This window comes from Heterodontus francisci, chromosome 6 (genome assembly GCF_036365525.1).
Source record: "Heterodontus francisci isolate sHetFra1 chromosome 6, sHetFra1.hap1, whole genome shotgun sequence".
NCBI lineage: Eukaryota > Metazoa > Chordata > Chondrichthyes > Heterodontiformes > Heterodontidae > Heterodontus > Heterodontus francisci.
The window spans coordinates 36590707-36616770 of NC_090376.1; the positions used below are offsets into that span (position 1 = coordinate 36590707).

Below are 26064 nucleotides of genomic sequence, written 5' to 3' on the forward strand. Positions count from 1 at the left end.
GTGAAGAGACCCTTCCGGTCCAGTCTATCCAGGTCCCTCAAAATTGTGTACATTTAAATCAGATCTCCCCTCAGCCTTCTCTGTTCCAAGGAGAACAACCCCAGCCTATCCAATCTTTCCTCATAGCTGCATTTTTTCAGTTCTGGCAACATAGTCGGAAATCTCCTCTGTACCCTCTCTAGTGCAATTACATCCTTTCTGTAATGAGGTGACCAGAACTGCACACAGTACTCAAGTTGTGGCCTAACCAATTAGTTATGCAGTTACAGCATAACCTCCATGCTCCTGTATTCTATACCTCGGCTAATAAAGGAAAGGATTTCATATGCCTTCTTAACCACATTATCGACCTGCCCTGCTACTTTCAGGGATCTGTGGACATTCACTCCAAGGTCCCTCACTTCCTCTACACTTCTCAGTATTTTCCCATTAATCGTGTATTCCTTTGCCTTGTTTAACTTCCCCAAATGCATCACCTCACACTTCTCCAAGTTGAATTCTATTTGCCACTTTTCTGCCCATCTGACCAGACCATCAATATCTTCCTGCAGCCTACAACTATCCTCCTCGCTATTAACCACACGGTCAATCTGTGTTGTCCGCAAACTTCTTAATCATGCCCCCTACATTTACGTCTAAATTGTTAATTGTTATACACCACAAAAAGCAGGGCACCCAGTACTGAGCCCTGCAGAACACCACTGGAAACAGCCCTCCAAGTCACTAAAACAGCCGTCAACAATTACCCTTGGTTTCCTGCCACTAAGCCAATTTTGTATCCACCTTGCTGCATTTCCCTGGATCCCATGGGATTTTATTTTTTTTTAACCAGTCTGCCATGTGGGACCTTGTCAAAAGCCTTGCTAAAATCCATGTCGACCACATCAACTGCACTACCCTCTATCTTCCTTGTTACTTCTTCAAAAACTTCGATCAAGTTGGTCAAACAAGATCTTCCCTTAACAAATCCATGCTGATTGTCCTTGATTAACCTGTGCCTTTCTAAGTGACAGTTTATCCTGTCTCTCAGAATAGATTCCAATAATTTGCCCACTACTGAGGTTAGACTGACTGGCCTGTAATTATTCAGTCTATCCTTTGCTCCCTTTTTAAACAGAAGTACAACATTAGCAATTCTCCATCCTCCGGCACCACACCTGTATCCAGTGAAGACTGAAAAATGATGGTCAGACCTTCCACTATTTCCTCTCTTTGTCCCCGAGATGAGCTTCTGACCTCATATCTGTGCCATCACTAAGACTGCATATTTCCATCTCCATGGCATTGTCCGACTTCGCACATCTCAGCTCATTTGCTGCTGAAACCCTCATTAATGCCGTCGTTAACTCTCGACTTGACTATTCCAATGCATTCCTGGTTGGTCTCCCACACTCTCTTCTCCGCAACCTTGAAGTCATCCAAAACTCTGTTGCCTGTGACTTAACTTGCAGCAAATCCATTCCTCTATCACCCCTGTGCTCACCGACTTACACTGGCTCCTGTTCAAGCAACGTCTTGATTGTAAAATTCTCATCCTTGTTTTCAACTCCCTCCATGGCCTCGCCCCTCCCTGTCTCTGTAATCTTCTCGAGCCCCAGAACCCTCCAAGGTATCTGCACTCCTCTAATTCTGGCCTCTTGTGAATCTCTGATTTTAATCGCTCCACCATTGGTGGTCGTGCCTTCAATTGCCTAGGCCCCAAGCTCTGGAATACCCTCTCTACACCTCTCTATCCCTCCACCTCACTTTCCTCCTTTGAGACACTCCTTAAAACCCTCTTTGACCAAGATTTTCATCATCTGACCTAATATCTCCTTTTGTGGCTCGGTGTCATACTTTGTTTTATAATGCTCCTGTAAAGTGCCTTGGGACATTTTATTACGTTAAAGATGCTGTATAAATATAATAAAAGCAAAATACTGCGGATGCTGGAAATCTGAAACAAAAACAAGAAATGCTGGAATCACTCAGCAGGTCTGGCAGCATCTGTGGAAAGAGAAGCAGAGTTAATGTTTCGGGTCAGTGACCCTTCTTTGGAACTAGCAAATATTAGAAAAGTCACAGATTATAAGCAAGTGAGGTGGGGGTGGGGCAAGAGATAACAAAGGAGAAGGTGTAGATTGGACCAGGCCACATAGCTGACCAAAAGGTCACGGAGCAAAGGCAAACAATATGTTAATGGTGTGTTGAAAGACAAAGCATTAGTACAGATTAGGTGTGAATACACTGAATATTGAACAGCAGCAAGTGCAAACCTGAAAATAAACCTGAAAAAAACAGTGGGTAAGCAAACTGAACAAACTATGAAATGAAATAAATGCAAAAAGATTGTAAAAAATGTAAAAAAGAATGTAAAAAAAAAAGGAAGAAAAAATAACTAAAAATGAAAGTAAAATGGGGGGCTGTCATGCTCTGAAATTATTGAACTCAATGTTCAGTCCGGCAGGCTGTAGTGTGCCTAATTGGTAGATGAGATGCTGCTCCTCGAGCTTGCGTTGATGTTCACTGGAACACTGCAGCAATCCCAGGACAGAGATGTGAGCATGAGAGCAGGGGGGAGTGTTGAAATGGCAAGCAACCGGAAGCTCAGGGTCCTGCTTGCGGACTGATACCTCGATCATGTCCCCTCTCAGCCTCCTTCACTCCAGGGAAGACAGACCCAGCCTATCCAATCTCTCTTCATAACTCAAGCCCTCCAAACCAGCTAACATCCTTGCGAATCTTTTCTGCACCCTCTCTAGCTTAATCACAACTTTCCTGTAATGCGGTGACCAGAACTGCACACAGTACTCCAAATGCGGCCTAACCAACCTAATGTACAACTGTAACATGACGTCCCAACTCTTGTACTCAATGCCTCGGCCGATGAAGGCAAGCATGCCATACGCCTTCTTCACCACCCTGTCTACCTGTGTTGCCACTTTCAGGGAACTATGTATTTGCACCCCAAGGTCTCTCTGCTCAAGAACACTCCCCAGGGCCCTGCCATTCACTGTATATGTCCTGCCCTGGTTTAACTTCCCAAAATGCACCACTTCACACTGGTCTGCGTTAAATTCCATTTGCCACTCCCTTGCCCACTTTCCCAGTTGATCTATATCCTGTTGTACCCTTAGACAATTTTCTTCACTGTCCACTATACCACCAATTTTGATGTCATCTGCAAACTTACTAATCATGCCCCTTACATTCACATCCAAGTCATTAATATATATGACAAACAACAGAGGGTCCAGCACCGATCCCTGCGGCACACCACTGGTCACCGCACTCCAATTTGAAAAACAATCTACCACTACCACCCTCCCATGACCAAGCCAATTTTGTATCCAATTTGCTAGCTCACCCTGAATCCCATGTGATCGAACCTTCTGGACGAGCCTACCATGCGGGACCTTGTCAAAGGCCTTGCTAAAGTCCATGTAGACAACGTCCATCGCCCTGCCCTCATCAATCCTCTTGGTCACCTCCTCGAAAAACTCAATCAAATTCATGAGACATGATTTCCCACACACAAAGCCATGCTGACTATCCCTAATCAGACCATGCCTTTCCAGAAGCATATAAATCCTGTCTCTCAGAATCTCTTCCAGTAACTTTCCCACCACTGATGTAAGGCTCACCGGCCTGTAGTTCCCTGGCTTATCCCTGCTGCCCTTCTTAAATAAAGGCACAACATTAGCTATCCTCCAGTCTCCCGGTACCTCACCCATGGCTAACGATGATACAAAAATCTCCGCCCTTCCTTCCCATAGCATCCGAGGATACACCTGGTCAGGCCCTGGGGATTTATCCACCTTAATGCGCTTCAAAACCTCCAACACCTCCTCCTTTGTAATGCTGATATGCTCCAGGATATCGGTGTTCCCTCCCTTGAACTCACTAGCACGTGGCACAGGGAGTAATCCTGAGATTACAACCCTAGAGGTCCTGCTTTTTAACCTTCTGCCTAACTCCCTACATTCACTTTGCAGGACCTCATCTCTCCTCCTGCCTATGTCGGTAGTACCAATATGGACCACGACCTCTGGCCGCTCACCCTCCCTTTCAGAATGTCCTGCAGCTGCTCTGAGACATCCTTGACCCTAGCACCAGGGAGGCAACATACCATCCTGGAGTCTCGTTTGTGGTCACAGAAACGCCTATCTGCACCCCTTACGATAGAATCCCCTATCATTATAGCTCTTCCAACCCTTTTCCTCCCCTGCTGTGCAGCAGAGCCTCCATGGTGCCACGAACTTGGCTGTTGCTGCTTTCGCCTGGGAAGTCATCCGCCCAACAGAATCCAAAGCGGTATATCTGTTTGAGAGGGGGATGGCCACAGGGGATTCCTGCATTACCTGCCTGCGCCTACTACTCCGTCTGGTGGTCACCCATCTCTTTTATGCCTGTGCAGCCATCACCTGCAGTGTGACCACCTCACTAAACGTGCTATCCACGACGTCCTCAGCATCGCGGATGCTCCACAGTGAATCCACCCGCAGCTCCAGCTCCGTAATGCGGGTAGCCAGTAGATGCAGATGGATACACTTCCTGCACACATGGTTGTCAGGGACACTGGAAGCGCCCCTGATTTCCCACATAGCGCAGGAGGAGCATATCACGGGGCTGAGCTCTCCTGCCATGACTTACGCTTAGGTTAATTAGTTACTCCCTTAATTTAAAAAAATACTAATTATACTAGGGGCCTTGTTCTACCCACTTCAATCTAAAGTCCTTAAAAAAAACACTTAGTAGTACTCACCTTCTCACCAGAGGATTTTTTTCCAACAAAAAAACAACTTTCCCCTTATTTTCTTATGATATTCTAACAGCTGCTACTCACCAACCAATCACCTTGCAGCTCTCCTCTGACATCACTGTTCGCTTTTTTTTTCAGAACAGCTCCTCTCCGCTCCCGGAAGGTAAGAGACATTCTAACATCCTTTGTCTTTCTTTTACTGCTGTCCACTGTATTTTTTTCTTGCTTCATCATCATTCAGTTCATCATTTAGGCTGTGTTCATCCACTGTAGCATGTAGACCTCCTCATGCCTTTTCCATTTATCTCTATCCCTTGCTGTTCTGGGCCCATGTGTGGGCTTTTCTTGTCTTCCATTACATGAGTATTATTTGCCATATACTGATGTGCTGGCAAGGCGTGTTGTCAGTAGAGGTTTGTCGGGGTTGCCTCATCCTTAGTCTCTGGTCATGATGATGCCCTTCCTCTGAAACATAGGTTTTTTGTGGCTGCCATTGCTTTATTCCGCAGAAGTCAACTCCTTTTGATGGCATTTCCTCCATCAAGGGTGCAACTACTCTACTCAGGTTGCCTGAGTGGCTGGGTTGTTTCCAACTGCCCATGGCTTGGTGAAGATGCTTGCTTTCTTGCTCAATGACAATCATTTTGAGGTGAAAACTTGTATGTAAGGAACACTATAGAAATGCAAGCTGTTCTCTTCAAAAGGTTAACCTGCAACATGACTTATGATATGGAAGCTATGCTGCAGTACATGTACTATTACAGGATTCTTTAATGTATATCTTTCGGATCCATAAATTTAATACAGCTAGAAATACAAACTATTTGTCATTTTTCACCTAATTGAGACAACTATTATTAAAAACTGTAATTTCTTTCTTCTCATAGAAACATTGCAACATATATTATTCATAATCTCTCTTTCATTCCTTCCACTGTATATCAAGAGGGGCAAGTAGATAAATTGCTACCAGCCATCTCATGATGTCATGCTGTAACCAGCCACCAGAAACTTCCCAGAATGTGAATTAATTTTGTCTTTAAATTTCCTCATGTGGAGAAACAGTTTGCCTTTACTTGACATCATCCAGAGTCTGGTCAAGATGAGATACACAACAGGTCATGAAATCACAAGGATGAATTCACACTCGAGTACTCTGGTGCAGTATACCGGAACATTAATGTGCTATATCACATTGTCCTAAAGTTATAGGAGTCTATGTGTTCTTGACAACTTGGAAAAATTGGTGATCTAATAGTTAGCTGAACTGTAAGCATTTACTGGAACAAATTTGCTATGTTGTGAGTTGGCTAATATAATAATAGGCTGCAACAACTTTTGATAGGACACTCAATTTGCCTTATTTTGCTAGTAACCAAAGGAACATGATTATTTAAATGCTCAACAAAAGAGTTAAGTACCAAACTGACCCCTAAGCACATGTAAAGCGAGAGATATTATTTTGCAGCAGGTCCAGTACAACCCCAGCTCCACTATGTCTGCACAATTCTAATACAATACAGCATAGTGATTTCAAAACGTAGAAGAGTTTTCTGCAAGTAATGAAAACCTACCTTTGAGAGATGGTACCCCATGCACCATGCTTATTTGTAAGGATGTTAAGAATCTTCTGCTTTAACTGATTGGCTGTAACATGATCTCGATGCTTCGCAGCACTAATGAGATGGTCACACATCTTCTCTTCTTCTCTTCTATCCGCTGTATATTGAGCGCACTGAGACTGTTGATGCAAAATAAAAGGGTGTATTCAATAGAAGCAAAAAACACAATCAGTCTGTATGATGGCAACAGCTTAAAACTCTTCCATAAATAAGAAATGTAGCAAAATAATTAAGTATGTGAAACCACAGAGAATGCAATTCAAATCATACAGGAGCAGAATCAGATCAATGTACTATAATCTCAGGTGATATTAATGTAAGATCTAAAGCATGGTAACCTGACAGTCCAAATTGCTAATGTAATTATTTAAAAAAAAGATATTTTGCTTTTTGCAGTACGAATGAGAAACCCTTACAGTAATTACTGAAGGGATAAAAATGCAGATAACATGCAATTTTTCTGAGTAGAGAAATTGAGTATTAATTAATTGGCAAAAATTATATTGATAACAAGCTCAGCATTTTTAAAACTACCCACAAGCGACAGATAAAGAAAGTATCTTTAGTCTTTCAAATTGTAAAATATTTATCCATTACAGTTATGAAAATGAATATTAAAACCCACTCTAATATAGTAACAGCCAGTTAAAAGTCTGAATACTCTGAACAGGTTCCTCTGCCCATACTGCTTGCATCAACCAATTAAGATTTTTTTTCTGGGAGGCATAGGGGCTTCTGCTCATCAAATTGAAGGATGCCGGTGAAGTGGGGAACCATTTTCATTTTTTTTTCCATCTTCTGTCAGTGTCAGCATCTTCTCAAGTGAAGTTTTCTACAAGTTAGATTCATGGTAAAGCCCTTACCTCCATCTTAACAAAATACCTAACGTTCAACCTTGGAAGAAAACTCCCCATTGCACCAATAAAAATTTTACTACTTTCAAGACATTCCACTGATCTTGGAGATTGAGACTGATTTAGTGCTGAACAATGCAGAAACATTTATTTTTTTTTTGCTATGGATTCATGTCCACTTACCATCAGCTTGAGGTTGTGCAAAATTTGGTACCAGTACAGCTAATAGTCCACATTAGATTTAAACCTGTATCAGGGAGGTGAAGAGGCAGCACCACACACTTCCTTTGGATTAATATTTGAAATAAGATGGAATGAAACTAAATTACACTGTCCACAAATATTTTTATACTTATTTTGAAGATTAGAAGAGCCAATGAAGATATTCTATGCAGGATTTTCATAAATTTATTAAACTTCTATCAATTAACATTCAATGTCCATTGATTAGTTTTGCAAAAATAAATGCATGTGCACTGTTACATTACAGGTTTATATAATTTTAATATAATAAACCATCACTAATCGGCAGGTTTGATAGCCATAATTATGATTATGAGCTATGTTGCAAAGCAACTTATTGCCTTCAGAGCAGATATATGAAATTTATGTAAACATTTGCAGAAACATTATTGAATTAGATAAGCTTGGTAAACAAAGACCAGTGCAACAAGTCCTTCGATTATCTCCTAAAACTACAGCTTGACTGATAATATTTTACCACCTTTTACATCAATGTTTACAGTAAGTTAATCATTTAGATACATTTTTTTAAATGTTCTTTTGTTGTTTGATTAATGTGGAGGAGAGGTAAATGAAAACGATGGGACTATATGTGTGGATGCAGAAAATATCCTGGCCCTGAGGCAAAAAGATTTTTTTCTGTCCTCTTACACTTCCATAATTAATTAATGGGAGTATGTCCATGTTGCAATGTGTTTCAGAATATCTAATTATACACCAAACTTTCCTAAAAAGAACAGGTACAGTTATTTATCACAAATATAGCTCTCTTAAATGCACTGGATTAACTGCATGCAGTTTGACATGTCCCCAGTATGCAGTACATTAATAATGACACGTTTCTAGCAACACAGAGGTCATGAGTTCAAATCCCACCATGGCAAGTTGTGAAGCTGAATGCAATAATTTGTGGTAATCTGTGGGCTGGCACCAGAGGGGGAAAAAGAAAGCATGTAAGTTACCAATTGTTATAAAAACCCACTGGCTCACTCTTCAGGGAAGGGAACCAACCAGTTCTCCTTGGTCTGGCCTACACAAGATTGCAGCTGCACGGTATTTGTTTGCCTTTTGACTACCCTCGTGCCAATTAAGGATTGGTAATAAATGTTACCATGCCCATATCCCAAGAACAAAAGTAAAAATAAATTGCACATTATAAAATTACAAAAAGAAAGTTACTTTTCAGAAGGAAAAGTCATTTAAATAATTGGATCAATAACATTTCTGATTATATGCCAATATCTCACATGCTATTTCTAATTGCTAGCATACCTCAATTGTTGCACATATCATTCTAGTGGTACTGCTGCTCACAACAGTAGTTATTTGAAAAATTAAAAAGTTCAAGTTGCAAGATGGAAGGCAGGAATTCCCAATACAAAATACAGATATGTTACAAGGTTGAACAGCAACAAGCATGACAACAGTGGCGGCACAGCACTTTAGTGGAATGGTGTGATAGCCTGGTTATCTGGTTCTGTGCTTGCTATGACACAATTTTTCCCCAATTGGGTGCAAAATCATGCGTGCAAAAATTGAAAATTCAACTGGATATTTCAAGGCATGGGAATCCTTCCCACCACAAATTTCCAAATTTCAGTCTGAATGGGAAGAAGGGAATATACAGGAGAAAATAAACCTGTGCCACTCAGCCATGCCTGCTAATTAATAGCACAGGTCAATTGTACAGCCTCACTGTCTCAGTCAGGGAACAATAAATGAAATAGAAAGTTCCACTGAACCAAAATATATATTTAGAATATAGTGTTGGGCAATGAAAACACATAATAAACCATTTAACTTGAATTTGATCTCAGTTTTTTGTCATGTAGTCAGTTGCAAATTAAGTAACTACAGTGATTCTTGTTTTTGCCCAGGAAAAAGGGAGCAGAGAGAGAGAGAAGAGGAGAGAGAGAAGAGGAGAGAGAGAGGAGGAGAAAGAGAAAAAGAGAATGTGTGACAAGAAAAATTGTCTAAGTTTGCCGCACAAAAAATTACTTCCTGCTGGTCAATCATGTTGCGGCACTGACAGTTTATGGAGAGATGTTAATGGCTAAGGGCATCCTAACCCAGGAAAATCATTAAATTAGGAAACTGACACATTTTGGAAGCACAAACAAAATATCTAACATCTTCTGAATGCAAGTGCTATTTTGAAGTTCATTGCTTCTTATAAATTCTCAATGTCTGCTGGACATTTTGATACTGAAACCATATTAATAGATTTTTGAAATGCAGGCACCACACTAATGGAAACATCTTAACTTATATTACATATGAAATAAGACAGGTTTGAGAAAGCATTGTTTGGGAATAATGCTAATGTCCAGAATCTTATTTGCTAACAGGCACTGAAAGATAATTGAATCTTTCCATTTTATATCAAGTTCTGTCAGTTCTTATATCTCAACATTTTCTTCAAATAACAGATAACTCAATCTAATACTGTCATCTTGGGTTACAGTGCACAAAACTGATAAATATCATATTTGCTATTTATCAGTTTTATGCTATAAAGCTGCACCAGGGCACAGGATGATCATGAATACATCTTATCTTTTTCCTGAAATCTTTCATCTAACACCTAATAATAAAGTTGCAGTGAAAACCTTCCATTTGACAAATATTTACTGTCAACCTCCTGACACAATGAAGCAAAGGTTATGTTTATTTTTAGTGCCAACTGCCAGCACTGAGTTATGCACTTTATCGGTTAAGGCAAAGATCATAAGAGCTAGTGCATCAAGCTGTAGGTTTAAGAAAGCTGTTGTAGCTAGATAAGAACCTCATCAAAACTGAGATGCCAAATTCTCCTTTCATCCACAAGGTGCATGTTAGTCACCTTTGACAAACTAACAGTAAAGTGATTTAGAGATGAGCAAAAGGTTCCAATTTGATGGGACTTCTGCTGACCAGACCAATTGCATGCCAGAATATTTTCTGTTCTTAGAAGTTGTACTCTTTTTTTCACTAAAATATACTAACTTATACTCAAAGTAATGATTTCAATATGCAGTTAGTTCACAAGCAAATAAAGGCAGTGCTTTTATTTTGAAGCCTGCACAATTTTTATCTTTATATACATGAGAATGAACACACCAATGAAAACAATGGAATTGTTTTTATGTTCTCACGTCTATGCAGGAAAATACTGATCTCAGATTATGCACTATATATTTGCTATTGATTACTACATGTGCCTCTTCTTTCAATCTGAATTTCTCTAAGCCTCCTTGTTGTTAGATTTCTCTGTTTTCAGTCTCGCTGCCCTACCAGTTCTCTTCTAAAGATTATTTGCTTATATTCTATTTTTCATTTGCTCCTTTGCTTATATTCTACTTTTTCTTTCTGTTCCTGCAATTTTAATTTCTGATCCTCCTCTTCCATGCCTGTGACATTTCGCTTTGATTTTTCTCCCTGCCTTAGGCTGATTCCCCCTCACTTGCTGCAAACTCTGGTATCTATATTTAATTATTTGGTATCCTTTGGCATACTGCAGCTAGCCATGAGTAGCCACAAGCTCACCAATGCTACCATGATATTTAAAAAAATAAAATTAATTACTCTTTGTACATCTGAAACATGCAACCTTACACACACATTTGAAGTGCCATAACCTACAAAGCTATGGACCTAGAGCTGGAAAGTGGGATGAGGATTGATAGCATTTATTCTCCCAGCAAAGGCACAATAGGCTGAATGACTTCCTTCTGTGCCATAAATTTCTATGATTCTATCTTTCAAAAATTGTCATTTAGTCATTTCTTTGTACTATTAATTCAACATTTAGAGAATTTTCTCCTGAATGGCATCCCAACAGTTGTGCTCAAAACCTCATGAAGTTGATATGTTGCATGAAATGTTTTCTTATCTTTTTAGTGGGAACTTCTGTATAGATGTAAACACAGGGCATCTTACAAGTAATTTTTCAAGTGGAAGCCTCCAGCACTTTCTGGTAATGGATTTAATGTAAAGGCATCATTTAAAAAAAATTCTATTCAATGTTCTTTGCTTCCCTTCTCCTTTCCTAAAGGCACTGACTCCCTCCTGGGAGATGTTACCATGGGCCCATGTTGGCCTTCAGTACCTCAGCCAAGTGGCTATTCTTCATGAGTGAGCACAGATGGTGATTATTGACAGGGTACTGAATTGCAGGGCAGCGGCATCATAGCTGATCACATGCTCTTCCAACAAGCATCATTAGATAATGCTCAAGAGCAGGAGCACTGAATGATTTTCCCCTCCTGAACCCAGAATTTCTGCAGAAATCTGTAGTACTCTTATCCCTGCAGTTAAGATTGGTTAACCCAGTGGAACTTGAGAAAGGATCTGTGATGTTCCTGGTCTGCATGGCTCAGTTGCTCACTAGCTTAACTAGCTAAGCCAGCAGCACAATGGTAACACCATATTCAAAACTGTAGCAATGTATGAAGATAAACTGATTCAATTCATGAAATTCCATGAAACTTGAAAAAATGACATTATCCATTGATATCATAGTCCTCAAAGGCTTCTATAACATTTGTAATGTTAAATATTTGATGTAAAGCACATTTCTAGAGGTGGTCATGCTGCAGCTTCAGGTTGTGCAGGCAGAGACAGGATGGTTGACTGCCAAACAGTCAAGGTGGTAAGCTAGCAGAATGATTATTTTTAGGTAATGATAGCCAGCCCGAACAAGGGGCCATAACTGGAAAATGCATAAATAGATAACCAAATTGCAAAGCTGTGTTAGGCTTTTCATACAACCTTGCTTAATTAGGACTCTGCTGAAACGCAAGTTAAAATAGGTGTTGAAATAGAAGTGATAGTGAATCACACCATGGTTCAACAGTTTGATAAGAAATAAGGGCAGTGGACTGAATGGCCATTTATGAACAGCTCATTAACAGACCTTATGAAAAGCTTTTGACATAAATAACTGATATAAATAACAGATACAGATAATGAAGCTTTTGCAAGTTAGCTTTGAAGGCTGGAGGTAGTGTTTCTTGGGAGAATGGAACTGGCCATGGGGAAAAGCTTGAGATGAGAAAAGGAAAGAATTATGTAAGGGCCTGATTGATCAAGGAAATGAAGGATATGTGAAGGCTCAAGAAGCTAACAGCAGGTGAATGGCAATAAAGGCGGCTTCTCAACCCAAGATTTAGGCAAAGAACTCAATATTTTGTAGGATATTTCATAATCACAAAATAAATCTTTCTAGGACAAAAAGGCCTGGTCAATAATTCATCCAGATCCCCCTCTGGAAAAGGATATCAAGTAAGGACTTTGGGAGACCTCAGTGCAGTAGGCAGTGGACAGAAACTCCTAAGGGTCGATCCATGCTGACACTCTTGGGTAGTTTGAGATGTCATGAAAGCATGAGACACCGAGAAGAGAAAGAACAACAAAAAAGCTGTTCGCACATGCCAGCCATCCTGCCTAATCTAGACCAGTATTCTCTACCTGTCATGGTTGTATGTTTTTGCTGTATAACAAACTCTAATTAAACTCAACAAACACACCATATGGGTTGCAGTCGATCCTGATTTAAAGAATAAAATTAATACAGAGGATCAGCCAGGTAGTGCAAAAGTCCCCTGACAGCATCTCATTTGCCAACCAGTATTCAGTCCTGCATACTAGTGAGAGTGATGGTTCCACTGGGGAGTGCAGCCAGAGCCAAGTCCAAGGCACACGGGTAGTTCAGTTTTACAGGAGGAAGATTGAAAAAGCAATAGCGACAGAGAATTCTATAGTATGGGAAATAGACAGGTGTTCCTGTGGCCCGATACGTTATTCCAGGATGGTATGTTGTCTCCCTGATGCCAGGGTCAAGGATGTCGCTGAGCAGAGGCACAGCACTCTGAGCAGGGAGGATGATGTGGTGCATATCAGTGCCAACAACATAGGTGGAAAGAGGGATGAGGTCCTGCAGGCAGATTTTAGGGAGCTAGGTAGTAAACTAGTATTCAGGAGCTCAAAGGTAGTAGCTGGGGAGTAATCCCACTGCCACGTGTTAGTGAGCATAGAAATAGGAGGCTAGAACAGATGAATGCCTGGCTGGAGAGATGGGGCAGGAGGCAGGGCTTTAGATTCCTGGGACATTGGAACTGATTGTCGGGAGCTGAGTACTTGTAAAGGTCAGACAGGTTGCACTTCAACAGAGGCAGGACCAATGTCTTTCCGGGGCAGTTTGCAAGTGATGTTGGATAGGGTGTAAATTAACTTGGAGGAGCTGGGTGCTAAATTCCAGAAAGCTTGCTGTGGAGGGATGATGCTGGAGCCTATTTTTGCTCCATTTCACATTTATTGTACAGAGTAGAAGAACTACAAACGTGTAGCTCCTCACTCAAAAAGCTCCACCATTCTCAGTAAGTGTCTGCTTATAAGTGCTCAAGCAAGACCCCAATTAACACCCTCCACCTGCACATAATTAAACAACTAATACACACTAAACAGTTTCCCTTCTTTCTTTTCTCATACTTAGATTAACATGAGGGAGTTGCATGCACTGTGGATAAAGGGGAACCAGTGGATTTATTGTACTTAGATTTCTAGAAGACATTTGATAAGGTGCCACATCAAAGATTATTGCAGAAAATAAAAGCTCATGGTGTAGGTGGTAACATATTGGCACAGATAGAAGATTGGTTAGCTAACAGGAAACAGAGAGTAGGCATAAATGTGTCATTTTCCGGTTGACAAGATGTAATGAGTGGTGTGCCACAGGGATCTGTGCTGGGGCCTCAACTTTTTACAATTTATACAAATGACTTAGAAGAAGGAACCGAAGGTATGGTTGCTAAATTTGCTGATAATACAAAGATAGGTCAGAAAGTAACTTGTGAAGAAGACATTAGGAGGCTACAAAGGGATATAGATAGGTTAAGTGAGTGGGCAAAGACCTGACAAATGGAATATAATGTGGGAAAGTGGGAAATTGTTCATTTTGGCAGGAAGAATAAAAAAGCATATTATCTAAATGGTGAGAGATTGCAGAGCTCTCAGATGCAGAGGGTTCTGGGTGTCCTAGTGCATACGCAAAAGGTTAGTATGCAAGTACAGCACATAATTAGGAAAGCCAATAGATTGTTATCGTTTATCGTTAGGGGAATTGAATATAAAAGTAGGGAGGTTATGCTTCAGCTACACAGGGCATTGATGAGACCACATCTGGAGTACTGTGTACAGTACTGGTCTCCTTATTTAAGGAAGGATGCAAATGCGTTGGAGGCAGTACAGAGAAGGTTTACTAGACTAATATCTGGAATTGGTGTCTTATGAGGAAAGATTGGACAGGCTCAGCATGTATCTGTTGGAATTTAGAAGAGTAAGAAGCAACTTGATTGAAACATACAAGATCCTGAGGAGCCTTGACAGGGTAGATGTGGAAAGGATGTTTCCCCTTGTGGGAGAATCTCGAACTAGGGGTCACTGTTTAAAAAAAGGGGTTGCCCATTTAAGACAGAGATGAGGAGAAATTTTTTCTCTGAGGGTTGCGAGTCTTTGGAATTCTCTTCCTCAAAAGGCGGTGGAAGCAGAGTCTTTGAATATTTAGATGGCAGAAGTAGATAGATTCTTGATAAGCAAGGGGGTGGAAGGTTATCGAGGGTAGGTGGAAATGTGGAGTAATCAGTTCAGCCATGACCTTATTGAATGGCGGAGCAGGCTCGAGGGGTCGAGTGGCCTACTCCTGCTCCTAATTCTTATGTTCGTATGCTCAAACAACATTTCAAACTTCACAATTGCTCAATCTTTGCTTAAGTATATCATCTTTCTGTGATGATCCAGCACGAGTAACAGGCATGGGAGTTGTTCATCTCATAATTGTGTGTCAATTGTTTGATTATATGCAGGTGGAGGATGTTAATTGGGGTCTTACTTGAGCACTTATTAGCAGACACTTACTGAGACTGGTGAAGGGTTTGAGTGATGAACTACATGTTTGTAATCTTTTAACTTTGTACAATAAATGTGAAACTGAGGAAAGATAGGCTCCAGCATTATCTGTTCATAGCAAGCTATCTGGAGTTTAACATGGTAGTGAAGGATGGTTGCCTAAAGCTGAAGGTTGGAAACTGAGATTTTCTTTTTACACAGAAAACTAAAATCTATTGTGGAATATATGGCAGAAAGCAAGTGTAAAATGTCAGGGTATGATTAGCCTCCGATGTTCTGAGTATGAACCATATGACCAGTGGAAGAACAAAGTGAATATGTGGACAAGGGTTACATCTCTACCAAAGAGGTAACAAGGTATGGCTTGGCGTTATCACTTCCTACCAAAAGTAAAATCATAAGTAAAGTGTTTTGTGAACTAGCTGCTCTTCAATTGGATACTGATGAAGGTTTGGATCTTCTGTTAGAATTCTTGGATGCAATTTACAAGAAAAATGACCCATTGAATGTGTATGAGGCATGGTCAGACTTTGATACATTTTGGAAAACAGATGGTTATTCAATGGAGGAATAAATCATGATCTTTAACAGACTGTATAGAAGATTGAGGAAATTCAATTTGGAGATCCCTGATTCAGTTAACTTGCTAAATTGTGCTAGGGTGTCGCATATTTTTAAAAAAATTTATTTAGCAATACAGCACTGAAACAGGCCCTTTCGGCCCACCGAGTCTGTGCTGACCAACAACCACCCATTTTATACTAACCCTATAGTTATCCCATATTCCCTACCACCTACCTACACCAGGGGCAATTTACAACAGCCAATTTACCTATCACCTGCAAGTCTTTGGCTGTGGGAGGAAACCGGAGCACCCGGCGAAAACCCACGCAGTCACAGGGAGAACTTGCAAACTCCACACAGGCAGTACCCAGAATTGAACCCGGGTCCCTGGAACTGTGAGGCTGCGGTGCTAACCACTGCGCCGCCCAATGGACAGGCTCCTGGTTCTAACTGGGGTTCAGTTCTTGGAGAAAGACTCCCTGTTAGATCAAAAGTCTGTTGCCTTAAAGAAATTCCTGGGGAAACAGTCATTTCCGTCAGCCCGGATAAAACAAACAGGGCATTCTGCGGTGACACAAAGAATGGAGGACTCGATGTTTACTAGATTTCAAAATGGTCCAGATTCTGGAAGCAGGCATAAGTACCATGGAAGAGTTGAAGACAGGAGGAATGAGGATGAAAGCACCTTTAGCAGGTCTGATGTTTACAGTGGAAGACAGAATTGGAACAGCAATCATAGGCAAATGAATCTCAGGAATGCCCAAGGAACAGTTAATAGGTGCTTCAGATGTGACTCAAAGTATCATTATGCAATGAACTGCCCAAAGCGGAGGGCAAGAGTCTGCGAAATAACATGATGCAGAGAACTCTGAGGAAGAGAAGGAAGGTATTGATGAATCAGAACGAATTGTACTGGTCACAAGGAGTTTTAGTTCTGTGATGAATGTGTTCATTGTGGATTCGTTCAACAGTGCTGTATTGGATAGTGCTTGCACGTCGACAATGTGTGGAACTGATTGAGTCCAGATAACATTGTAATCACTCAGTAGTGAGGATCGATGCAAGGTTAAGGATTATAAAAAGTACTACCAGCTTTAGGTGTGGTGATGACAATACACTGAAGTTACTGAAGAGAGAAGTAATTCCATGTAAAATAGCTGGGGTTAGCCACGATATCAGTACTGATGTAGTCTCTCATGAGATATCTTTCCCGTTGAGTAAGCCTTCAATGAAAAAGGCACAAATGAAACTTGATATGGAACATGATAAGGTAATTTTTTTTTGGAAAGTCAGTGAATTTGCAGTTTACCCAGTCAAAGCATTATTGTCTACCCTTAACAAAACCTGATGTTTCTGGTCAAAGTGTGAGATAGGTATTAAAGGCACCAGGTGTTAAGAATCAGAGAGATAAAAAGCAAATTGCCTTAAAGTTACACAGACAATTTGCTTACCCTTCTTGTCAGAGATTTAAAACTCTCCTAAAGGATACAGATGTGATTGATGAAGGGTATATGAGGGTAATATAAGAGATCAGTGAAAAGTGTGAAATCTGTAAAAAGTATCGGAGGACACCATCACGTCCTATTGTCAGCCTTCCACTGGCACATAACTTTACCAAGGTAGTTGCCATGGAATTCAAGGTATTGTCAGGCAAGCCCCCCACCTGCCAAGAAAGAGAAAAATTAATTTTGCCACATGAACATTGATTTTGGACTGTTGTTGAAGAAAGAACTTGCTTTAAATACTATTGGAGACTTTAGCTGGAAAAATACATTAGCATATCAACAGACAGTACTTCAAAGGACAAAGGGGGTACTCCCCGCTCCAATTTAATCCACAATGGACTTTTGATTACCAGAAGATGAAGGTGGAAAGGCTAGCATTCCAGGTTAACTGCTAAGATGGCGGAATACACAAACAGACGTGGTCGGACCGGTTTGGGTCACATGACTGTTGGAATTTTTTGAATTTCAGCTTCCAGCAAGGAATTTGAAATCAGAAAGCTGTTTGCTCCTGGACTGGAAAAGACCTCTCTCCTGTCTGCTCTCATCTCGCACTGACCAGCTTCGGAAACCATTGAAGACATATGAACCCCAAGAAAGGAGAGTCTCCTACAGTCAACAAGGTTTTAGAAAAATACTGGGCCCCAACAAAAAGCAAGACTACCTACAATCAAGAACCCTACAGCGAGCTTGAAGCACAGTAAAAAAAAAAAAACCCTCTTCAGATACTGCCTCAAACCTTTCCATTTATTTTTTCTTAAGCTCGTTTCTGTCCCCATTTTCATGTGTGTATCGCCTGTGCATGCTAGCGTGGGCATGTCATATATCCGTAGGTGTTAACCATATAAGAGTTTAAGTTTAAGGTTAAAAAGTTTCAGTTTTCTTCTTTAAACGTAAGAAAATCTGGTGTGCTCATTTCTTTGCCTTATAATTGGAAAGCAGTGAACAAGGAACCACAAATGGGGGAGCACAAAACACAGTGTGCTTAAAATTAAACCATGTTACAATAAGACCAGGTGAAGTCAGTAAAAGAACCCTAGACACCTTTCTCACCTGGTCATAACAGAAATTTGGGTGCTAGCATCCAGAATTTTATGCACAGACGAATGAGAGAAATTGGAAGTGGGAAGCCAAATTGTTCCCAATCAAAAAAAAAAGTAAGATTAATACAGGCTTTCTTGTGGTTGTGTGATTGAATACTAACATGTCTGCAACTGAAGCGAGTAGCTCTCCAAGCCAGGGTAAAGTAACTTGGGATAATTTAAAAGCACTGTCTATGGAGGAGTTGAGGAAAATGGCTGAGCAGTGTGGGATCACTATACGTGGCAAGGCTAGGAAGTCTGAACTCCCCAGCCTAGTGACCAACCATTTTTCCCTTGAATCTGAAGCAGAAGCAGTATTAGAAGCAGATTCCGACAGGATACTGTTAGCAAAGATACAATTGGAATGAAGGAAACTTGAATTTGAGGAAAGAGAGAGGGAGAAAGAAAGAGCCTTCCAGATCGAACGTGAAGAAAAGATAGGAGAGGGAACGAGAGAGCGAGAGAGAAAGAATATTCCAGAAAGAATGTGAAGAGAGTTGAGGTGGCTTGAGTTAACTTGGGGATGACAGAGTAACCCCAGTGAAAGCATAACTAATATGGAGGAGCAGAATTCAGGGATGGGTACAAAATTGCTAAAACTCGCTCAATTAATTCCAAATTCAGTGAGGAAGATATGGAAGCATTTTTCGTGTCTTTTGAGAAACTGGCAAGGCAGCTAAAATGGCCAGCTGAGACCTGGTCTCTTTTAATACAAAGCAAACTAACCGGAAAATCCCATGAGGTTTATTTCTTGTTGCCAGATGAGAGTTCATCAAATTATGAACTGACCAAAAATGCTAACCTCGGGGCATATGAATCCTATCGCCAAAAGCAAGCCAATCAAACATATCTGGAGTTTGAAAGAAGTAAGCAGCTGGCTTTTGACCAGTGGCTGAGGGCTTTAAAAATACAGCTCAGCTATGAGACTCTCAGAGAAGTAATCCTGTTAAGAGGAATTTAAAAACTCTCTCCCATTCTCAATAAAGGCCCATGTGTAGGAACAGTGGGTTCAGGGAGCCCGGCAAGCAACCGTTCTGGCCGATGAGTTTGCTTTAATTTATAAGTCGGTTTCCCGGAAAGAACCTTTCCTAATCATCTCCACAAATCTGAAAAGGATAAAGGGTGGGAAGGTGATATCCACCAGGGGCGGCACAGTGGCGCAGTGGTTAGCACTGCAGCCTCACGGCTCCAGCGACCCGGGTTCAATTCTGGGTACTGCCTGTGTGGAGTTTGCAAGTTCTCCTTGTGTCTGCGTGGGTTTCCTCCGGGTGCTCCGGTTTCCTCCCACATGACAAAGACTTGCAGGTTGATAGGTAAATTGGCCATTATAAATTGCCCCTAGTATAGGTAGGTGGTAGGGAAATATAGGTACAGATGGGGATGTGGTAGGAATATGGGATTAGTGTAGGATTAGAACAAATGGGTGGTTGATGGTCGGCACAGACTCGGTGGGCCGAAGGGCCTGTTTCAGTGCTGTATCTCTAAACTAAACTAAACAGTCCTGGAAGAGAAAGGAAAGCAGGAGACACAGAAAGCCCTCCTCCAGCCAAAAAGGAAGGTGCTGTGAGCAAGAGTGAGACCCGGAGACCTGTGTGCTTCCATTGTAATAAAGCAGGGCATTTAAAAGCTGCTGGAAACTAAAGGGAAAACCGGTAGGGTTAATCAGGGCACACTGCTCAGTGAAGACAGGACCCTGATGGAAAACACAGAACAAACTGTGGCTTTAACTGCAGTAAGAGTGCAACCCAGGAAGCTTACTTTGGCCAGTGCAGGAAACGTTAATAGGATTCCTGAAGGTTATCAGGGTTTTGTGTTTGAAGAGAAAGCAACCACATATCCCTCGAGTACGGCAAGCAAGGCCCACCAGATCCCTTTTACTGGGTAAAGACCTGACCTTTCCCACAGAGTGCGCAGTGGATACCAGAATGGTGGCGAATGGTATTGGAGGGCAGTGTACGTCGGAACCTGTACACCAGGTGCACCTGGAGTGCGACCTATTTACAGGACCGGTTACCATAGGGATTGCCCCTAGTTTGCCTGTGGTCAGGGTTGACCTGATTCGAGGTAATGATCTGACAGGGGTGAAGGTGGTAGCCCTCCAGTAGTGAAAAAAGGACCGCAGGAGGTCAGAGAGGCAGGGCAGTGGCAGGAGACGGTCCCTTGCAGAGTCCCTGAATGTGTAGTGGATCAGACTATGATCAAACCAGCTCCCCCAGAGGAGACTGCATTGGCACTGCAGGCAAATGACCATAAGGTCTGCTCGTCCGAGACTTTCTTTGGAAACTTAGGAGACCCAGGGAATGAATTAAATGGATTTTCCCTAGCTGAGGCTCAGCGAGCCAACCCAGTATTGCAAGAGTTAGCATAGGCTGTCCAGTCTGAAAGTGAAGCAAAAGGAGTTCCTGACTGCTAATATTGAGGTACTGATGAGGAATTTAAGTTCTCCTCACAGACCTGAGAGCAAGGAGTGGACACTAGTTCACCAGTTAGTGGTACATCAGAAATACCAGGGAGAAATATTAAGAAGGGTCCACGTGACTACAGTGGCTGTACCTGCCGGTATATGAAAGACCAAAGCCCCCAGAAGGTAGCAGTTTGACTGGCCAAAACTCCACAAAGATGTGGTGGAGTACTGCAGGAGTTGCCACATGTGCCAGGTTGAGGGGAAACCCCAACCTACAGTGAAACCTGCACCCCCAAGACCAGTACCAGTGTTAGGAGGACCCTCCAGCAGAGGGCTGCTGAACTGTAAGGGACCCCCGCCAAGAACAAAAAGGGACAGGCAGGCACATGGTTGGCAAAAGTTTAGAAATAGAAGGGAAAAAAGTGACCAAGCGGGCAGGTTAAAGGAACTCCAGGAAAAGTCCCAGATGAAAACATCTACTGTCCGGCCAACCAACCCCTAAAAATGTGAAAGGTTAGACCCCCACATCCTACAATGTAAATGCAAACTCTAGAAGCCCCCACTAGAGTTGCTAATGGCATTTACAGGAATCTGGAGACACAAAGAGTGACCTCTCGGGGGCACAGAAACCATGGGGGTGATGCCTCACCTAGTCGAAGTTTCACAGGAGAGTACAGTCAAGTCTGCACAAATACCTGCAGGCAGGAGTGTCCCAGAAAACAAAGAGGAGAGCAACAAAGAATCCTCCCCCCACAGTCAGAGGAAAAGGGAACCCCCCCATCCCCTGAAGTCAAAAGTCTTTGCATGACTCAGAGTTCATGACAGACCCGCCCTCTAATAACTCTCCTGAGAAAAAAAAGGGGATATTAAAGCAGCCCTGGCACCCCGAAAAGACCATTTTTAATAAGCTTTAAGATTGGTGAATGAATGGAAATGGAAGAGAAAATAAAAGATTGCATGATCTGCTGCTAGTTGAACACAACCAATTTTCAACAAAACAGATCTCACTGGGAAATACCACACCCTGGATGTGTCAAGGCCATAGATACATTTGTTCAGTTTCCATAGTTTTCATTCTGCATCTGCTGCCTCTTTAGGTGGTTTCAGAAACACTTCTCTCTGAAAAGTATCACCCTGCAGAAATGCGGCTTTTATGTCAATGGATCTACACTCCCATGAATATGTGGCCAAAAGAGCTAAAAAGATTTAAGATTACTTTTCCAGCTGTGGGAGAGTCCACTCTAACATCGCTATTATCCAATTGCTCTTCAAAACCCTTGAGAACTAGCCTCGCTTTAGCCTTATAAGTCCCATCGGGAAGGACTTTTTCAGTACAAATCCATCTATGTGACCAGGCTGGCTGTTCCCTATCTGGTACCCCCAGAATAAACTCCAAACTCTCTCCAACTCTCTAATTCCTTATATTTTGCTTCGCTTATTAGTTTCTCCTCAAGTTTATTGGCAGCCACTAAAACTTCACTGCCATGAGCTATTCCAAGACTGTTCTCTCGGCTTCATTTCATTGTGGAGTCTGTTCAAACCATGGCCTCTATTAGCATTTTGATGTCTTTCGGGACTATTGCTATAAGATCTCCCTTGCACTCTATTGGAGGCTCTTTCTCCAGTATGTGATTGCTTCCTTCTGCAAGAGTCACTTCCAGACTCACTATTAGAATTTGCACTGTGCTTTCTTACTCTCCACTATTATACCCCATTCTGCCAGTCCATGGACCTTGCTTCTTGGCCATCATTTTGAACATTCAACCAATATTTAAACTTGCCTGTAGATTTTTCTGCAATTTCCCCACAATTACTGCATCCCTCCATTTATTAGACACCTCTAAAATATACGTTACCCAAGTACCTACTCAGGGCAATTGTCCTTTGGATACAAAAGCTCCTTCTTGAGCATCAGGATTGCTCACATTACTAACCAACCCTTGATCTACCTCATTCTGTTCCTCAGCACCTTCACCACAAAACACGAGCATTTGAGGTACAAGGTGCTTTGTTTCCCTCTATCAGCTGCTCAGATTCTGAGATTCTGCAACCAATCACAATTAATCATGAGGAATGAACCTTAACTGTTTGATTTCCATGCTTGATAACTACTGTCTTAACATCACGACCGATTACCTTCCCTGGGTCCTTCCATTCCCTATAACCCTCTCTTTTACAATATACCCAATCTCCTGAATTAAAGTCCGCTTCAGATGGCCTTACACGATACCTCAGAGCTCTCCGAATTTTCTCAGAGACCTCAGCCTTGATGAAAGCTCGTCTGCCTGCCTGCATTATTCAAATGTGAAGAAAAAATGGAACTAATTGTAGTGCCTTCCAGAGCAGGAGGACTGTCGCAAAGTAGAGAAGGCAATTTGAGATTCCACCCATAGACCAATTGATAGGGACTATACCCTCCAACCATCTGAAGCGAATTCTTTGCATGAACCGCCCATGCCAGGGCAGTTATCAACTTGCAGTTTGGTTGGTTGGCTAAGATTTTATGCAGCAATTAATTAATCACTCCATGATTCCTTTCACAGAGCCCAGTGCTGAAAGGACTTTCAGCTGCAGTATTCAGAACCATAATGTACATATGTTTTCACACATCTCTGAAATCATCATTGGCAAAATCCCCTCCATTATCAGTAAGAAACTTAGCTGCTGCCCCAAGTCCAGTCCTTATCCATTTCTCCATGATTTTATCTATAATCACCCATTTGTCCTTGCTATTTATCATTGTACCAAGACTAAATCTAGTTGCTAGGTCTATAAAATATAGAATTAAAATATTCTTGTCTTTGTTCCATATCGTTAAAGTCACATGCCAATGGAAGGCTTACAATAGGATGTGATGGGGTCCTCCAATACCTTTTACAGATTTCACTAATCTCTTCTATTATCCTCGTATACCCTTCATCAATCACACTTGTATCTTTTAGCAGAGCTTTTAATCTCTGACCAGACGGATAAGCAAATTGTCTGTATAACTTTAAGATGATTTACTTTTTATCTCTGATTCTTATTCCCGGATGCAATTAATACTTCTCTAACACACTGACTAGAAACATTAGGTTCTGTGAAGGGTAAACTGCAAATTTACTGACTTTCCAAAACAATTGCCTTATCATGCTCCATATCAAGTTTCATTTGTACCTTTTTCACTGAAAGTTTTCTCAACAGTAAAGGTATCTCTCACTAGACACTACACCAATACTGAAAAAGTGGCTTACTCCAGCTATTTTAGTTGGAATTAATACTCCCTTCAATGACTTCAATGTGTTGTCATCACCACACCGAAAGCTGGTAGTACTTTTTATAATCCTTAACCTTGCATCGATCCTCACGACTGAGTGAACCCAGATAACATTGAAACCAATCAGTTCTCCATACTGTTGATGTGCAATCACTATCCAATACAGCACAGTTCAATGAATCTGCAATTAACACATTCATCACAGGTCTAAAACTCCTTGTGACCAGTACAATTCATTCAGATTCATCAGTACCTTCCACTTCTGCCTCAGAATTATCTGTGTCATGTGTTATTTCGAGGGCTCTGCCCCTCCACTTTGGGCAGTTCATTGCATAGTGATACTTTGAGTCACATCTGAAGCACCTATTAACCGTTCCTTGGGCATTCCTGAGCTTCATTTGCCTGTGATTGCTGTTCCAATTCTGTCTTCCACTGTAATCATCAGACCTGCTAAAGGTGCTTTCATCCTCATTCCTCCTGTCTTCAACTCTCCCATGGTACTTATGCCTGCTTCCAGAATCTGGACCATTTTGAAATCTAGTAAACATCGAGTCTTCCATTCTTTGTGTCACCGCAGAATGCCCTGTTTGTTCTATCAGGGCTGACGGAAATGACTGTTTCCCCAGGAATTTCTTTAAGGCAGCAGACATTTGATCTAACAGGGAATCTTTTTTTCCCAAGAACCGAACCCCAGTTAGAACCAGGAACCTGTCCATATGCGACACCCGAGCACAATCTAGCAAGTTGAATGCCAGCACTGAACCAGGCATCTCCAAGTTGAATTTCCTCAATCTTCTACACAGTCTGTTAAAGTCCATGATATATTCCTCCATTGGATAACCATCTGTTTTCCAAAATGTATCAAAGTCTGAACATGCCTCATATGCATTCAATAGGTCATTTTTCTTGTAAACTTCATCCAAGAAGTTCATCCTGGAGTCGGAGGAGGTAGGGGAGGTCCTAAATGAATACTTTGCTTCAGTATTCACTAGTGAGAGGGACCTGATTGTTTGCAAGGACAGGGTGGAACAGCCTGATATGCTCGAACAGGTTGAGGTTAAGAGGGAGGATGTGCTGGAAATTTTGAATGATATGATGACAGATAAGTCCCCGGGGCCAGATGGGATATACCCAAGGATATTACGGGAAGCGATTGCTGCGCCTTTGGCGATGATCTTTGTGTCTTCACTGTCCACTGGAGTAGTGCCGGATGATTGGAGGGTGGAAAATGTTGTTCTTGTTCAAGAAAGGGGATAGGGATAACCCTGGGAATTATAGACCAGTCAGTCTTACGTCGGTAGTGGGCAAATTATTGGAGAGGATTCTGAGAGACAGGATTTATGATTATTTGGAAAAGCATGGTTTGGTTAGAGACAGTCAGCATAGCTTTGTAAGGGGCAGGTCATGCCTCATAAGTCTTATTGAATTCTTTGAAGATGTGACAAAACACATTGATGAAGGAAGAGCAGTGGATGTGGTGTATATGGATTTTAGCAAGGCGTTTGATAAGGTTCCCCATGGTAGGCTCACTCAGAAAGCAAGGAGGCATGGGATTCAGGGAAAGTTGGCTGTCTGGATACAAAATTGGCTGGCCCATAGAAGTCAGAGGTGGTAGTAGATGGAAAGTATTCAGCATGAATCTCGGTGACCAGTGGTGTTCCACAAGGATCTGTTCTGGGACCTCTGCTCTTTCTGATTTTTATAAATGACTTGGATGAGGAAGTGGAAGGCTGGGTTAGCAAGTTTGCCGATGACGCGAAGGTTGCTGGAGTTGTGGATAGTGTGGAAGGCTGTTGTAGGTTGCAACGGGACATTGATAGGATGCAGAGCTGGGCTGAGAAGTGGCGGATGGAGTTCAACCTGGAAAAGTGTGAAGTGATTCATTTTGGAAGGTCGAATTTGAATGCGGAAT

General features: G+C 41.7%; 1 protein-coding gene across 6 annotated transcripts in view; it reads right to left on the reverse strand.

Annotated features, from left to right (window-relative positions):
- nbeaa (neurobeachin a) overlaps positions 1-26064 on the reverse strand; it is a 988762-nt gene that overhangs the window by 514282 nt on the left and 448416 nt on the right. For all 6 annotated transcript variants that reach the window (XM_068033481.1, XM_068033479.1, XM_068033480.1 and 3 more), the window contains one exon: positions 6316-6482. In XM_068033481.1, coding sequence (XP_067889582.1) covers positions 6316-6482 — 167 coding nt within the window. The remainder of the gene's footprint in view (positions 1-6315; positions 6483-26064) is intronic.